This window comes from Hetaerina americana, unplaced genomic scaffold (genome assembly GCF_022747635.1).
Source record: "Hetaerina americana unplaced genomic scaffold, ioHetAmer1.1.p SCAF_3, whole genome shotgun sequence".
In the NCBI taxonomy this organism is placed as follows: Eukaryota; Metazoa; Arthropoda; class Insecta; order Odonata; family Calopterygidae; genus Hetaerina; species Hetaerina americana.
The window spans coordinates 55,755,120-55,773,939 of NW_027286874.1; the positions used below are offsets into that span (position 1 = coordinate 55,755,120).

The window sequence follows — 18,820 nt, forward strand, 5'->3', positions numbered from 1 at the left end:
GACCATTGGAGTTTTCTTCCCCATTCTTATTTAATTGATAGGCCGTAGAGCTAATCATTTCTTACCTAATTTCGCATTAAATCATTTTAAAAATTAAGTGAAGTAAATATTTTTCAATATGAGCCGTTATCTTACCTTCAAATATGCAGGAATTCCTGGTTCGCACAATAAAAGCTGATATTATACTTTATGATTACAGGGTTGGTTTAAATTAGGTGGCAAAAGTTTCATCTTAGCAATAACTGAATTCACAAATGTATCCTTTTGAGCTTAAAAGTAACAGTTTCAATTAATTGAACAATTAGTTTAAACAACACAAGCAGGAGGGAATATTACCCAGGTGGATGAAATAAAATACATTGGTCTTCCAAGATTTCTTTTATTCACATCATTTTGCAGCTTTGGCATGGTAACACACTTTCAGAGGTCTGTGAAACATAGAGTAGATGTAAATATCATTTTGCACTAGTTTAGGTGACCACGAACTATATAAACCAGGTTTATTCATTGGACAGAGATTGAAGAGAAAAACTCACGAAGGTGCTTTACACGACACTGAAAGCCTTCATTGACAAAAAATAATCTATTACTTAAGATTTACATGTTGATCGTAAGATCTACACTCTTCATCATTTTTCATTACTAAATCAATTTACAACAATGAACGCATGTGGAAAAATTTACATCCATCCTACTCTTTGGACTGCCAAGTACCTACTTAGCACAGATAACAAGGTTTTTATAAAATTAAGTACCAACTTAGAACAATGTTTTAAATCAGCCCATATTTTATCAACACTTCAAATGGTAACTTTATGGAATGCTTCAAAGTTTATTGGAATCTTTCCGATCGACTTAAGTTCCAAAGGAGGTTTCAAAGCACTATTAACAAACACTCATGTATTAGTAAGATATGTACTCACATAAAACATAAGTGGTAAGAATAATTTGTATTTTAGTCAGCTTTGAACTATCTACTGAATTACAAGTCTTACTGTAACAATACAAGTGACTTAATAAGAGCATTTCAACATACAAATTTATCCTCAAAAATGTCCTGAAAGAAATTATGCATTGACAGACTACTGCATTTAAGTATAAACTAATGCAATGAAGTAATTTATGGACAGGTTTGCAACAAGAGTCACTGCGGGCTAGGCTAATTATTAATAAACCCCTGAATATATTTAACTCGTGGCAAAATGATAAATGAGCAACAGTAAACTTCCAGCTCCCAATTTTTTATTTATTTTACCAGTTGCTCTTGTCTACGTTGATACCTTCCTGATTTGCTAATCCAAGGTAAATCAAATTACAATGACATTTTTCAATTTACGCTTTGATATAATCCCAGTGATTCAACTTTTGCAAATCATTCAGTTACTTTTTCTTTTAGCAATTCAGCTATCACAGCAGATATGATTTATCATTATCTATTTATGAGTGTTCAGATCTTCATTCAATTAAAAGGTGCCTGTGATATGAGTTTTAGCAGAAAATCCATTAGGGTAGGCCAAATTTCCCATCCAAAAAGTTTAGCTTGTTTTATTCATATCATTGCAATATGATTACAAAAAATCAATTTTTTTATTTCCTCTGATAAAACCATTACCTTAGAATTTTTGAATTTGTATTGTCAATCAAATTTAATGACTAAACCATTAATTACATATCCAGACTACATAATTCAGTGCTTAATGAGAGAAATGTGCACATATTATTCCTATATTACCACAGACCAGAAAATAAAATTATGGCATACTACTCCTTTAACCACTCAAGCAGTCAAAAATTTTTTCTGACTAAATTATTTGGAATAAAATTTTTCCCTTACCAGTAGATGGTGAAAATGGCTATCAGATTGTATTTATATATGCATACACCAATGAATCAATAGATTTGAGATTCAACACTGCCAGTAATTAAAATCAAAAAGTGCATCCATGAGAATATGGATATGTGGAATCTTTTATAAATTGACCAAAGGCTCTTTCAATTACATAAATTGCAGTGAGAATTTTGTATACAATGAATAATGTTCATTTTTACACTAATTGCTTACACTAAATGCTTTTCCTGATTCCTGATTTTCCTGATTGACAAACACATTTCACCCAATTTATCCGACATTATACTTTAAAGAACTGAAAACTTGTTTGGAACAACTAAGATTCCTTAAACTCAGATGAGTGCACCTATCCTTTGATATCCATCACTTCAATCATGAAGTAGAACCAATCAATACATATAAAATAAAAATCCCAGCTAAATGACATATTGCATATACTTGAGATCTACTTCTGCTCATATCTTAAAATATTAAAAAATTTAAAAATGCATTAAATGATTGAATTAACAATTCAATGCTCTTTTTTTAAATAACAAATACTTAAGAAAATTCTCTTTCAGCAAAAAAACCAAATCCATAGCAATTAATAAGAAGTAATCTTCATAGAGGAGTAAATTCTGTCATTATTAACAAAAAATGACAAACTACTACTAAAAGTGAATCTCTGAGCACATCTGAGGAGAATATCTCAGATAATTCTTTCAAATTGGCATGGAATAACTGTTTTCCCACACACCCTAGACACAAAATGCACAGTATACATTTAATCTAACATCTAATATCACAGGTCAAATAAAAGAATATTGCAAGTGCATATCATTTGGCATTCTAGGTTAACTTTGCAATTACATAAGCTACAAATTGTGCTTTTAAAAATAGGGAAAGAGATGCAACCATTAAATCACTACTTCTGCGATTAGGAAAATGCTGCTGACAAACATATTTCACCTAATTTCTCGGACATTATACTTTAAAGAATTGAAAACTTGTTCGGAACAACTAAGATTCCTTACACTCAGATGAGTGCACCTATTCAAATAATAACAAAAGCCTTACTAACAGCATGTTGCTTAGATATGCAAAAAATTTGATTCATTCATGATATTAACATCTGAGTTTTACATGCCTTTGAATGGAAAATCAAAATAGGACCTTGAATTAGTGTACTTATGTGTAAAATGTTAATGCATACTTCTTAACGAATTTGAAGTATAATAAAAGGATAACATTGTACTTAACAATAACAGATACATAGAAAAAATTTAGGCTCTTCAGCTGGACATAAAATTAGAGAGCAAAAACAATTAAGCCCTTATGTCCTAAATACTTTGTTAAATCATAGAGACCCAAATTAAATACTATTGAACATGGTCCAGAGCATCAAACTTAATGCAAACGTAGATGTGAAAATCAAATAATTCATCCTGTATCAAATTATTCCAATCATGAAATATTTTCATTATCATTTATATAAATATGGCCAAATTTGCTGCTTTTCTTGTAGCCTTCTTTTTTTCAATTTAACTCTGAATTTTAACCCTGTTAAAAATGTTGTGCCCTATATATTTATTTCAGTCATAGTTCTATATCTAACAGCTATGAAAAATAAAAATTCAACCAAAAAAACTCATTGTCACCCTTGGAATGAAGTATAAAACATGCATAAAAGTATTATTTTTAAAAAATCTTTCAGTAAAGAAATCACAAGATAGAATTCTGCTCCAATAAGAAAATATTCTAACTTTTGGCACCTCTTAAAAATACAAAATAACCCATTATGGAATACTTATTATAACAGTTCAGAATTAAAACAGCGATTTCATTAGTGCTTACTAGGACATAGAACATCATCATTAAAATTTGAACCTTGGACAACTTCAGATGGGACTTGTAGACCTAAATCAAATTGCCCATCTTTACTCAACTTTTCCGGGCCATGGAGGGCTTTCTTAGAGATAAACTCTCGAACAGCTCCAGAATCTACTGTTGACATTGTCATCCTCCACCCCCAAACAACTAAGGCCATTGGCTGAAAGTCAAATGACAAAAATGTTATTGCAATAAATATATTCAAGTCATAAAGTGAAGTGCATAAAGTTACCCCCATATGTAGTTTGAAGGAAGCAAATGAGACCAATAATGCAAAAAATTAATGATAGATTCACCAACATATACATAATAAATAACTGGATCATATTGTAGTTTAAACTTGATTGCTCCTTAATAATAACACTGTCAAGGTAATTTTAACAGAAAGAGAATAAGTAAAATAAATATTGATTATTATTTATGTTGAACAAATGATAAGAATCACTATTTTGAACTTCCAATTTTATTTGGTAGTCTACTGTACAATTTATATTTTGCATGGCCACCAAATCAACATAACTGAATTTCTTAGTTTCATCTAGCCTGACACCCCACAATATTATAAACTCTTCTTCAATTCCACATACATTCCACCTCCATTCATTACATCCAAAATCCATATCCTTTACTTCCCCTTTCTAATCTGCTTAACATTTTCCCATTTATCACAGTGTTCATCATTCAATCGCCAATCAAAATGCTCTGCATCTATTTTTCCTGCCTTACTTGGATTTATCCCAACAATCCTCTCCCCTCTCCCACCATGTGTAATACCTATTCATTTGTTTTCCTTTCTGTTTATTTTACTTTCTCATCCTTCTCCACACCCATATTTCAAAAGATTCCAATCTATGCCTATTGTCTTGCTTCAATGACCATGTTTCAACACTGTATAAAAACACGTTCCACATCTAAGTTTTGACGAGCCTTTTATGCTAGCTTGAAGTCCCTATACTCACTTCCCTCTTTCTGGTTAAAACATTTTTGCCTTACACAATTCTTGTTCTGATGTCCTCATTACTATGATCATCTTCATCCAAAACACTTCCAAGACATGTGAATTGTTCCACCTGGTCTAGTTTACAAACTCCTATTTTAAGATTAAACTCAACTATCCTCTTTCTCTAAAGCTGCATAGCCTTTGTTTACATTGACTTTCATTCCACACATATCACATTGACTTTCCAATGCAGCATTCAGCAATGCTCACAACCCCTGGGCTAACTAGCAACCTAAAGATTGATCATCTGCCAACCTAATTGATTTTATATATTCCTTCCCGACTTGCATTCCCATTTCCAGTTCTTGCCATGCCTATTTTACCATTTACTCCACACATACAGTGTACGGAGCTTAAATTTGGACAAATGAAACTTTTATTTAAAAGCAAATTTCCAAAAATATAGAAATGAAAATCCTTTTACATATATGTAGCAGTATCTGTCAAGACAAACATTACTCAATGTAACCCCCGTCAGCTGCCATGACCGCCTCCAATCTTGTCCAGAATTGATCGCATGCTCTCTTTAAAATAGCGCTGTCCATATTCGCCAATGCTGCTACGATAGCGCTGCATAGAGAAGCGACATTAGGGTGCCTCATCTTATTGGTAACTCAGTCGACTATGCTCCAAACATAATAGTCGAGGGGGTTCAAGTCTGGGCTATTCGGGGGCCAGAACTCCTTTGACCAGAACATGTCAATGTTATCTGAGAGCCATTTTTGGACTAAATGACTTGTATGAGCTGGTGCACCATCCTGTTGAAAAACATTGTCTCCATGAGGCCACAATCACCATCTATGGTTTCACGACATTCTTTAAAATTTGCAGATGGACTTCTTTTGTCATAGTTTAACCCTTTTCAAAGAAATGTGGCAGCATGATATCACCCTCACTGGACACAACACCTAGGACGTGAACACTAGCCAGAAATTTTGTTTAAGCAACAATCGGGATGTCCTCGGGGTCGTGGGCAATCCAGCGATCATTTCTCTGGTTGATCTTTGAATCAATTGTGAAAATACTTTCATCAGGAAAGAATCTGATTCACCCCATAGCTTCATTTTTCAGAGAAAACAATAGCAGGTTGCAGCGAGCAATCCGCTTAGCTCTGGTAGCCTCAGACAGCATACGTTGCACCTTAATTGTGTATGACTTGAATCGTAGGTCCTCCTCTACCATCTGACACATTGTTCACTTGCTACCATTAAATTCTGATGCCAATTTCCTCAGCAATCACCCCAGGTCCTCTGAAATCAGCACCTGAGCCTTCTCCACGACTGTCGCAGTTCGTGACCCGCGTTTCCTCGAATGAAGTTACCTCACGGGGTTAGCAAAATCTTCCCCTGACTTTTCCGAAGCATTATACTTAGCCACAATATAGTAAACAGTTGATCTGGGGTACACAAAGAATCAAACTGGGTGACTGGGTTTCACTGGGTGAACGCCCAGCAAGAACACTTTTGATAATAGTGGCTCTCCGATTGTACTCCGCTCATGTACGTAGCATCTCAGCTATTTCAAGGTTATGAATGTTTACTAGATGCCTATAGATTTCAAAAACACCAATCTCGACCTCCAGTGGAACTATGATATGGTGGGAAATTCAAATTGAACTTTGTCCAGATGTAAGTGCCGCACCCTGTATGTTTAAAGGCACTGGTATTAATGGATCCCCGTGTCACCCCTCTTCCTAAAATTGCCCATCCCAACTCTCCATCGCCACACACCCCTGAGTAGTATGAGATACGTACAGGTTGTGAATAAGTCACTATCTTTCAAATATACTCCTATTTTCTGCAAAAAATTGATTTAACCCAATACACACTAAAAATACCTTCTTGAAATCTATGAAACAAATGCATCCCGATTTATTGTATTCCATGTTCCTCTCTAAAAGTCACTTCATTAGAGCTATGGCATCACGCAATCCTTTATTGATTGTTCAATAGATCAACTTAGCTGCACGTGAAATTAAACTTTTTGTTCTATAGTCCTCAAATACAGTTGCCTTAGAACTAACACTAATATCATAAAATTTTCTAGCTTAATTTCTCCCTCCTGAATGCTATGAATTAGCCCATAAAAACTTCCATACATTCACATTTCCACTTAACAAAGATGCATGGCTTTTTTTGTCAAAGTCTTAGCAAGAAGAAAAATAAGAAACAAGTCTAACTCAAGTTTTGAAGTGCACTGCCATTGGTTCTGGGAAAGGTCATCTAGAATTATGTACAACAGTGCAAACTCTGTACATTAGGACATTACTGATTGAAAAGTGTCCACAATTTAGAGGATATTATGAGGAAAATAGAAATAGTTTTTAACCACTAATATCAGGTAGTTCTGCAACAAGATATCCTAAGGGTTCAGGTGGTGTTTTTCCATTTATCACTAATGAATTTCAACTAATTCACTTTCAATCAACACTAAGCCAAAGATGAACGGGCTCAATTTCATTAAAGCATTTCATCATTTCTCAGTTTTTTCAGACATTTTAATTAAATTCAGATAAAATGATTGATAAAAATTATAATTGAAATAATTTATGGCTTTAAATTCATCAGATGTGGTGAAATGGGTATTTTTACTTATATACAATCATAAAAATTCAGCAGTAACATCACCACAATATTACTTGAGTGATTATCCTTACCTGATTATTAGAGTGATTTTGGAACATAATATTAAAGTCTAATTCATAATTTAATTGACATAATTTGTTTCATCAGAACGAGAAGTTTACTCACTCTTTGCTCATCCATCATTGTGTGAGGAGTGATAATGTACCGCCGCAGACAACTTTTAACCACTTTTCGAAGTCTATTGACTTCAATCGGATTTGCACATGGATGATACAGCATAACTACTCCTCCATGCTAATAAATGAGTAATTCACAATGAAAATTGAGAGAAACATACAATTTTAAAATAACCTGAATATATGAAGATGCAAAAATATTAATCTCTTTCATGCACAGAATTCTGCCAGCAAAAAAAATCACTTTTACCTCCAAATTATGAATCCATCGTTGAACAGGTACAAACTTATACTCTCCATAGCGAGGCCATAGAGGTCGATGTTCCCCACTACAAAAACATTCAGATAATGAAGTGCCATTAGGCATCAATGATATATATATACTCGTATATTATACCACAAGGAGATGCCATTAGAAGTAATGACATTAATATGTACTCACAATGTAGGAATAGGCCTATCATATGAAATGGGTTTGTCCATGCATATGTGTCGAGCCTAGAAATCATGCAGGAAAAGGTTGATATACATCAATGACTTCATCAATTATTCATGCAATTATTTAGGTTCACCTAAAATTAACGGTAAGACTATTCAATTAAAATTACATAGACTTCAAAGGTTTGTCATTCACTAACTCCAAAGAGAACAAAAGCACAACACTTACCACATACAATGGTGGAATTCTTTCCATTTCTATCAGCGGAAGTAATTCCCTGTTTGGCTTATATTTGTACCCCGGATTGTAACAAGTGTAATTGATTGGAGAATAATTCCAGTCGATTTCAAGGTTAGTCTGTGAAATTAATGTAAATGAGTACATTAATTATGAAAGGATGTTTTTATACAATCATTTTACATAAAAACTTAAATTCATTAAAAAATTATGGAAAAGTCAGTAGGATTCTTCTGGGAAAGAAACTATTTGGATAATTCACATCTGAATTTTGAGGGAGGAGCAAGTATTAAGACTATAATAATGTAGTTGTGACTTGAAACCGATTTATTCACAGAAAAAGGTTACTATAGTGTTATAAAATTTCTTCCAGTTGAAACTATGCCAAAATGTATGCAATAAGACATTGTCCTAATAAAATTACTGGTAGTAAGTTACCATTAGACATACTCATACTTAACTTAGCAGTGTTTTACCACTCAATCTTTATGCTATTTATTTATTTAAAACAATATTCACATACAGCTGTAGAGCCAATTTAGAGTGAAAATATAGCAAAAACATGAAAGAGGACAAAACACAATAACAGCCAATCAATACACAACGAGAACCAAACATGGACAGGGGAAATATTTAATTTGTTGACAGGTGAGATAAAGCTTGGGTGGTGAAATTGTTACATGATAAATAAAAAGCATTGACAGTGTGAGGGATTGAATTTAGAAGAGAGGAGATGCAAAATATAGGTAAGCCCTTAGTGAGAGATATCCTAGGAATAGGCAGATGGAGTAGGGAGTGGATGCGGGTGGATCACGTTGGTATCCTGAAGTTGAAGAGAGAGAGCAGTTCAGGGCAATCAACAGTCGAGTTTAGGGTGTTGTGGAGGAGTTTTAAATCGGCTTTAAGTCTGTGGTTTTGGGGACTAGAAATATAAAAAGAAGACAGAACAGTTGAGGACATATTGCGGAAATGTGGGACTCAGTGTTCGACTATTTTGGAACAAAGAAGTGAGATATAAAATCAAGGAATTTTAGATTAGTTGGGGATGAGGTGGACCAAATTAGGCAGCAATATGATACTATGGGAAGGACAATTGTTGATAAGTATGAATGCAGTGCTATTGGATCTTGAATTTCTGCGTAAAGAAGGCCTAATAGGGACAGTGCTTTATTTTTTACAGTGTGTATGTGGTTGGAGTAATTTAGTTTATGGTCAGTTAAAACGCCAAGGTCTTTCATGGTTGTTACTCTATTAAAGGAGTTGAGTTTATTGAGTAGTTGAATATCAAGGATTTTTTTTCAAAGCAAGAGTAATGATGTTGCATTTTCCAGGGTTTAAGTTAAGCTTCCAGGTATCACACCACAGGGAAATTTGATTTAAGGCAAGTTGAAGGTGAATACAGTCAGAAGTATTATTAATTTGCTTGTAACTCTTGCAATCATAAGCATAGAGAAGGGTATGGACCTGTGAGGAAAGGAGTCGGGAAGGAAGATCATTAACGAATAAATTGAAAAGATATGGCTCAAGGACACTGCCCTGGAGAACTCCAGACTTGACAGGAGACCAAGAGGAAGAAGCATCCAAGAGTATCACACGCCAGGTTCTGTTGGTGAGAAAGCTAGAAAGAAGGCTGACGAACAAACCATGCATGCCAACTGTTGGCTAAGTTTATGAAGGCAGAGTTGATGATGGAGGGTGTTGAAAACCTTTGAGAAGTCAAGGTAGATGGCATCAAGTTGACTTGATTTGTTTATTGCCCTGAAGATGTGGTGCTGAAAGATAGCAAGATTTGTCAGGCATGATCATATTTATGAGTTCAATGAAAGACATAGGTTTGATGCAAATAATGCCGAGTACTAAGGGTCCAACTGCAGATCATAAATGATTTCATCACCCTTGGTGTCAAATCAACCCTAAAATCTTTGAATTAGTACAGGGAGATGAGGATGTAGAAATAGTGTTGCAGGACAATTCAAAACTGATTCTTGAATTGGTGATTTGTACTTTACAAAGATAAAAAATTCAAAAAGATAGTAAAAATTGACAGAATATAATATTTATGGAGGCAGAAAAGATGGATGCTGAGCATTTTGCATGGCTACATTATGTTGAATACTGCGATAGAGGTACTAATGTGTGTGAGGTGTGATGATATTAATAGCTGAATTAACTAGCTTTAACCTGAGCTGTGCTTTCTTCTAGAGTTTGAAGATTTAAGTACTTAGCTTTAGACTTAGCTAGTTTTTAAACTAAAATTACTAGAAGCAGGAGCAGAAATGTATGTAAAGAAAGTTAGCACTTGTTTCCCCAGGATTAAAAGCTTACATCTGCACGTTGGCTTTCTATACAATCAAAGGAGTAGATAAAAATTAGTTTTAACTATGTAAAGGACCCATTTAATACTTAAAATTGGGAACAAGTGTACAATGTTTTTGGTTTATGCCATTAGGCATGAATTTAAATGCACAGAGGAAAGGACAAAGCTGTACATCCATATAAATATCTACGTGGATCTAAACTGCTTCTATTGGCCACCACATTTTTATGCATCATTCTTGTGTATAAATTTTCCACTAATTTCAAGTAACATCATTCTTCTTGTTTTGATCCATGCCTTATTCTTATTGTCTTTAAACAGCAGAACAGATAAATGTATTTATATCTGATCATTCTTGGAACAGTATTAATCAAGCAATAGGAAATAATTTCAGGGATGATATTTTAAATTAGGGGATAAAAGAAAAAATTAGCTTAGGTTTCAAAATGATTCTCCATTCTCCTTCAGAATTCCTTTAAGTGGGGGATCGAGATGGTGGGTGCAGCGGCTATTACACTGGCTTACCACCCAGAGGGTCCGGGTTCAAATTCTGCATATCTTTTTCAGTGACTACTTGAGATGCTTTGTGGAGAGCACTTAAAGTGAGTATGCCACCCGTCAGATGGGATGTTAAACTGCGGACACCTTGGCACTTTTTTTTAAGAGTACACTAATGCTGATGCCTGCTCTCCTCCCTTCCTCCTTTTCCGTCCATCCCTCATGGCACAAATGATCTCAGCTGTTGGTCGCCTCCCCTAAAACTACCACTACTCCTTAAAGTTTATACCCAGATGAAGTTGATTGGGAAGGGAGTCAGCAGTTTGAAACAGTAAAAGTTTATACTTCATATTAAACAAAAACCAGCAGATTGACAGTTTATCCATTTATGTCTGTTTTATAAGTATTCATAAAACATAGGCACTAACTTCAATTTTTTAAACTCATTTACATTTGTGGGAGACTTACCATTGAAATGTTTAGGCATTATAGATAACTTCCATACACATGGACAAACTCACATTTGACATTAATACACGTGATATAAAGAAGTCAATACCAGTAGTATATGCAATGCTCTAAAGCCATTTAACATCCATTATTTTTATTATTCTAAAACTTCAGAGACATCGATTTCCCAAAAATAGACTAATCCTGGTTTTCCATATTTAATCTCTATAGGATGCTTCTTGGGTGAATTAGCAAGTGTCATACATATCACCAGAAGTCTCAGAATGGTTGGAATATAAAAAAATAAAATGACTTTTCAGTAGTCAATGATTTTCAGTGATTTTTACTTTGAAAAATTGGCCCCTGATGTTATTAATTCATTGAATTAAATTTTACAAAGCTTAAATGAGGTCAAAAATTAAGAAATTGCTACTTTGCCACCAGTCAATAAATGTTCACATTAAAAGATGATTTCAACCTAATAATAAATAAATATAATCACATTCCGAATTAACAGTAATTTTTACAACACACGTTTTTAGTTTAAACAGCCACTATGAGTCACCAGAGAAAAGTCTAAATTTAAAGAGGCACTTTGTAGAAGAATAATGCCAAAATTAAACTTTGTAAATCCACACTAAACTTAGAGAATCATATTCCCAGCAACTAATTACTCAATAATATATCCCAGGATTTGAGGACCTGAATTTTTTATAAAAGGAATCCAGGCTTGAGACATAGCCTTGGAATTGAAAAATCACAGGAAACCCCAGGTTTTTGCTGAGCCTAAGGATTGAGGATCCAGTCCCCAATTAAAAGGCAATGAATACATAGAAGAGACAAGAGAGATGAGACTGTAATGAGTCCCAGCATAACCCAAAAACAAGATGATATGAAATTATCCCGTTACACTTTATGTTCCTTCAACAAATGCATGTTCTGCTTCCATATCTCTCATTTAAATTGAAAAGAGGAAAATATTACCAGAATAAGACAAAAATGAAACTCAAATAAATTATCCACGGAGCATGTAATAAGAAATCAGATTTGATATTGGAACTCCTAAAATATCTGAAGACTTAGTGTTTAAGAGATACTATCTAGATTTTGGGATGCTAGATAAGTTTTTCCCTACTGCATTAAGGTAAACAAAAAACATTTGTAGTGTAAATGAAAATTTTTATCAATGAAATTCAACAAACCTTTGCATCATCACATCCACTAGCTGGAATACCCATTGCTACACCATGTCGAGGATCAAAGGGTATTTCATAAGAGAAGAGTGGGTTTGACGTGGTGATATGTTTTATCAATGGATTGGCTGTTGTCCTCTCCGGCAGCCATCGTCCAGTCCATGGTCCCTCTGTTGAAGTTGTTGGAAATAACTGACTGACAAACCTGCAAGAAACACAATTATGCCATAAGTAATAAAAACTAATGGAATAAAAGGTCTACCACCTGCAAATTGCAATAACAATGGCAATAACAGTATGAATATCATGACAACGATTATAAGTTATGAAAACGTAATGCTTAAGAGTAAATTGTAAAGAAAACATTTTCAGCAGAATGACTTAAGAAACTTACCTTTTCCGGTATTTCAAGGCTGACAACTCTGACTCCTCTCCTTTTGTTCCTGAAAAGAGAAATAAACCATAATTCAACATGACAGACAGCTATATCTTTTAATTCAATTCACAAACACGTTGAATAAATTTGTACATCTTTGAAAATTTACATTATATATTTATCAAATATTAAAAACCAACCAAAAATGGCCTTTTACAATGAATACATAGCAGATAAAAAAGTCAGCAAAGAAAAAATGGATTAAGAAATGATTATCCCACAGCTACTTCAGTCTCATAATGTCTCACAAAGTATTAGTAACAAAAACATTAATCACTGCAATGAACGAATTAAGTACAAGGAGGCCAAAATACATATTTCTTAGATGACTGGTGAAGGTGTGATATAAGGTGAAAAGGTGAATCAAGGAATGGATGATGGAGAATGAGTTGAATTATTTTTGGTCAGTGGAAAAAGCATTGCTGGTAGTGTGAAAGACAGGGATATGGAGGAAGAATCATGGAAGGATATCACTGAATTGGAAGTTGCCATTAATGGCAGAATGGAGGAAGATTAAGTCTTGAATACTTCTGTCGGTGAACAATCGGGTAAGCCCAACTGTGAACATAATTGCCTTATGGGGTGAATTATGCACATGGGGAATGTAAAGGTGGATGATAGGGATGAAAAAATTAAGAGGGCACCCAAGGATTTAAATTACCGGGACTAGCAATAGACCAAATTAAGGGGAAATATTCTAAAATGGGTAGAACCCAAGCTGTGAAGAGTTTTTAGAGCTACTACATTTGTAATCACAGTACATACTCGTACATACAGTATTCCAACAATGGGCATGGTCTTTGATTTTAATAAATACTCCAAGATGAGGGACGAATGTAAGTATATAGTCAAAGGTAATGCCGACATTCAGGTAAAATGTGGTGACAGGGGTCATTTCACCTGACGAAAGAAAACGGTGGTAAAGTGGTTTCAATTTTAGAGAATGATATGGAGGCCAACTTCACTGGTTTGATCATTCCATCTTAAGCCCCAGTTATCAAGTACGCAGAGGGAAGATTGGAGGGACTGGTTATCTATTGCTGTATTATATCTCTGAAATATTTTCGAGTGTCCACAAAGAGAGGGTCACCAGAGTTTGAGGGGCACAGGTTATGACATCATCAACGCACAGAGCAAAGAGAACCTACTTTGCATGATGTCAGAGCAGATGGGAAGGCATCAAGAGGAGACACCATTGAACACCACTCTCTGCAAATGCTACATAATGGAATCAGATATAATGGCTATGAGAGGACCATGGATGCTGAAAATGTTTCTGAGTACGCAGTAAAAGAGTATGACAGTCAGTTGTGAAAGCCTTAAAAACAATTACGTGACAAACATCTAGTTCAGAAGAGGCTTCAAGTGCAGGAGCGATGTAAAATAGAGAGGAATATTGAACAAGAATTGTCAGGGATGAAATGATGCTGAGATGTATGGATGGGTGAATGACAAAATATGATCATGAGGGATAAGCTCAAAATGAATTGAATGAGTAGGGGGAATAGAGATTGGGGCTATAGCAACTAGCATTTTCTTTGGATTCAGAGTTTAAGATGGGGAATCCATTAACTGTTTTCCAAGATGCTGGGAAGGTAACAGCAGCTAAGAAGCAGTTTATTAAATAGCAAATGGAGATACGGAGATACTCAGGTATGCTCTTTACATTAAAATGTATTATTCTTGTGCTAACTATTATAATAGTAACTTGAAATAACAATGCCATCAGTACCAAGTCATTCAGTAGAAGTAGGATAGGTAAAAGAAGAACATAATTTTTCCAAAAATGCATTGCTTACTCATCAATTTTATTTCTAGAAATATTATTAATTAAGGATATTTCTTTGCATTAATTTAAATAATGGTTATTAATAACCATTAATATATAACACTATTTCATGCCAGGTGACCCAATGAAACCAAATGACTCAGACTTTGATTACATATGGCATGGGGTGCGTGAAAGTTTCATAAAATTCAAAAACATAGACTCAACAGCCCAATAACTAGAAATCTAACAGCCTAAAAACCCACTAGAGGAGCTACCTAAATGTTGGATACTTGGCTCATGCCACAATATCTTGGAATATGCATACTGATGCCTCAATCATATTGTTTACTCAGTAACACCGAAAAAATGGAAGTGGTAGATGACAATATGTAGGTTTCCCATAGCCTATTACATTACTCTATGCACTACTGATGTACAACGCCTGCCATATCCGACTTCATTCACAAGCAAAACTCAGTATATTTATTAATGTCTCGCAATGTATTTATTAAATACACTCACCATAACATGTCACCTACACAGGATTTTTCAGTATTTAGGCAATTTCACCTGAAGTCTAAACCTCTCCATGGACTTCTGCCTAAATGTAAGACTATTTACTATTGACTATTTAAGTAAATTCATTATTGCAGAGAGAAACCCACCATCTAAATGATGAGCATAACCACGGATAAGATTAATTTGGGATAAATATTGTTTTTAGTAGAGGAAAACACTTTGAACATTGAAATGAAATTGAGATGGTAAGATAACTCGAGGAAAGATATTGAGCATCTCCCTTAGGCACACCCCAATGAATTCTTAATTTCAATGAGTGAATCATGGAAACAGAATAGGGTTGGTAATATACAGTTGTCAGTTTCAGGCATGATATCATGGCAGAAATTCATGAGTGATAAATTAAGATTACTTAGCGGAAAACAGCTCAATTTATTATTGATGATAGAACAAATATACTTTAACATGGCCTTTGGATCAATAATTGCACCATGTTTGAGAAGAGCTGGTGATAACCCACTTAGCAGGTGGAGGTATGGTGACAAAAGATACACTTAGGACTGCCATACCTGAAATTAAATTATCTTAAACTGAAAACTTTTCCCACTGTAGTCCACTATTCATTCCAGTGGCCAGTATGAGCAAGTACGACAATTCTCACATTATTCTCCCCTAGCTTAAATGCGGGGTCAACTATGCTTGGATTTCGAGCGCCTTCTTGAGATACTAAACTTTATTGATCCATACGGTGGTTTCAGGAAATTAACATTTATCCTATGCACAATTTGGATGGTTCCGTTTAACGATTGAATGTCATCTGCTCCACGACGCCCCTAGAGAACTTCCACTGCATACAAGAGAAGTGTCACTTGCATATATGCACTACATTTCATGAGAAATAGATGAAGAAAACTCCCAAGTTAATTTATAACATCAAACGTTTCTAAAATTGAAAACAAAACCTACCTTCGTTTAGGACAGCATAAGCTACCACCAAGAGTGTGAAAATCCTCATGTTAGGATCAGAAAAACTGCGGATGAAGTCAATGCTTTATGAGGCAATTGAGCACGTCTTAAAACGGTGAAAGGTCAATCCTACGCGAACGAAGTTGGTATAAAACTGCTGTCCAACACGTAAACAATTATTTTCTTCTCCCTTTAGAGCAACGTTACCACTGGAATTAAAAATAACCAAACCACCTCAGTCGACCAAAACATTCCTCTTGCACTTAAAAATATTTGTATTAAAAATCTCATCAAAAACTTTGTACCAAATCAAACACGCTAATTATGCTCAATTTCTTCCTGCTGCGTTTCGTGAACCCATACGCATAATACATGTCATTTTTTTAGTTCATCGATTCACGGGCCCGCCGTCACTAGCCGCGCTGTTTAACAGATTTAGTTTAAGTGTGGTAAATTCATTCGAGGCGAATTTGAATTTAGGGAACCAGTATACTTACCATGTTTATCATGCTTGCAGAAATGGACGATTTTAGGCTAAAGAGCCGCTAAAATAATATTTTTTTCAACTAAAAACTCTAATCCTATGGTGGTTATTCAAACTTTCATTCAAATTGGACTCGGGGAAAGCAGGGCTAAATGATTTTACTTGTGAAGTGGACCAAAGAGCAAAAAATCAATGAGAAATGCATGATATAAATAACTGAAGGATAATGTTTACATTTTGGATAGTCAGATAAACATTATTGCTACACTCTCAGCCTCAATGTAAAAACATCTACCAAGGCTAAAAATCCAAGCATTTATAATATTGTAATGGGAACGATCCTTAATTTTTCATTTGAAGATAAAGCAGCCATGTGAGTCATGATCTCCTCCTGTTATATTGCATTAATGAGTATTCGCGTATGAATTTGAAGACTTGTGAGTTTTTCTCAATGCAGCTTATTGCATCTTGTCCAGAAGTAATGAATCCTCTGTCCTACATTTCTTCCCATCTGTTCAGTGGATGAATGATGACGGCACCGAAGATGCTCATGTCTGCATGTTGCAGTGCTCCTAGGATTTGATGCGGTGCTCCTAGAATTTCCAGGTATTTTGACAATAGTTTTAGAATTTTTAATTGGTTGAACATGAGAAAGTCACATTGTGTGATCAAATTCTTGCTGTAACTCAATAAAGATGACAGTAATTTTGTGCATACGCATACTTTCCTAATCGAATCACATTGACTGTATTGTATTAAATAATAAATAATTGATGGTATCTGGGCTTAAGTCCCTATAGAATTATTGTGAATAGATTCATTCCTTATAAGAAAATGAATGATAGTGACTCTTTCTGTTTAGATTCTTCACTGGGCCATTAATTTTGTTAATACAAAGGAACTGAAAAATGAGTCATACATTCCTCTTGATTCTGACTGTTAATTATCTGGTATAATTATGAGCTCAACCCTTCCAGTGGTATATGACCTTCAGCATCATCTGGACTAACAGCTACAGTGTGCCAAACCAGACAACTATAATAAATTCTATCATGTGGAAATGGGAAGTCTGTGATTCTTTCTTCGTGCTTTACAAATGGATTTCACAGTATCGCCCTCAACCATCTCTCAAAAACGAAAAAAGAAATATATGTTCGTTAAAGCTGTTTAAAAGATGGAATGCAGGAATTATTGGTGTGGTAAATACCCAGTCGTACCCAGTGTTAGGGAAGAGACCAAGGGAGTGGTAGCAGTAGTGTGGAACTAAATAGGTGGTAGTCAATGACAAGACATGCCAGTTTCAATTACTGTGACCATTTTACTTTTTCATATCAGAAGAAACGATAAAGTAAAATGGATGGTAAGGGAAACAAATATAGAGGAATGAGACATTGGGAGGAAGAGAGGAAAGAGGATTCAAATGGAGAAATTCAAATGAGGTGGGAAAAGTGGATGCAGGGCCTTTTTTATTGGCATTGATGTTGGAGACAGTGATCAGAGGGATGGGAGGATGTAAGGCAAGCATGATAGGGAAAGTAAAATAATAGGCATATTGGATGGAATGAAAGGAGATAGAAATTATGCAAGGTTGAAAAAGAGCTTATTTTAGTGTTTTTTGAGAGTTAGTTTCGTGTTAGATGTTATGTCACGCGAAGCTTGGATATGTAGTGATTATGAGTATGAATCTCTATCAAAAGTCTACCTGAACTGGTTTATTACCATTGATAATGAGTTCAACACATTTAAATTTAACCAGGCAACATCAGTACTATATGTATATTGAAAGGAAAAGCAGTTTAATTATTGTGTACTATGTTTTGTAACTGACTGTATTCCTTAAGATACCTAATGTATAGGGACTTCTCCATTATGTATTATCCAAGTATGGTAAGCAACAATGAACAAAATCTAAGTAGTAAAATGCGATAACATCATCTGAAGGGGATGTACAGTTCATGTTTGCTCTTCATCAGCTGCCAGAGAAAGTATAGATGTTTGGTAGAAAATTTGTGGTGAATTTTTTGATTTGGA

At 34.7% G+C, this 18,820-nt stretch overlaps 1 protein-coding gene across 1 annotated transcript; it reads right to left on the reverse strand.

The window, feature by feature from the left end:
* Nucleotides 1–363: 363 nt before the first annotated feature.
* LOC139690256 (uncharacterized) lies at nt 364–16,669 on the reverse strand. Its single transcript, XM_071587596.1, has 9 exons — nt 16,611–16,669; nt 16,306–16,514; nt 13,008–13,056; nt 12,623–12,818; nt 8,147–8,275; nt 7,922–7,977; nt 7,730–7,808; nt 7,469–7,597; nt 364–3,878 (listed from the first exon to the last, which is right to left on the reverse strand). The coding sequence occupies exons 2-9, from the start codon at nt 16,352–16,354 to the stop codon at nt 3,672–3,674; spliced, it is 894 nt and encodes a 297-aa protein (XP_071443697.1). The 5' UTR covers nt 16,355–16,514; nt 16,611–16,669; the 3' UTR covers nt 364–3,671.
* Between the last annotated feature and the right edge of the window lie 2,151 nt (nt 16,670–18,820).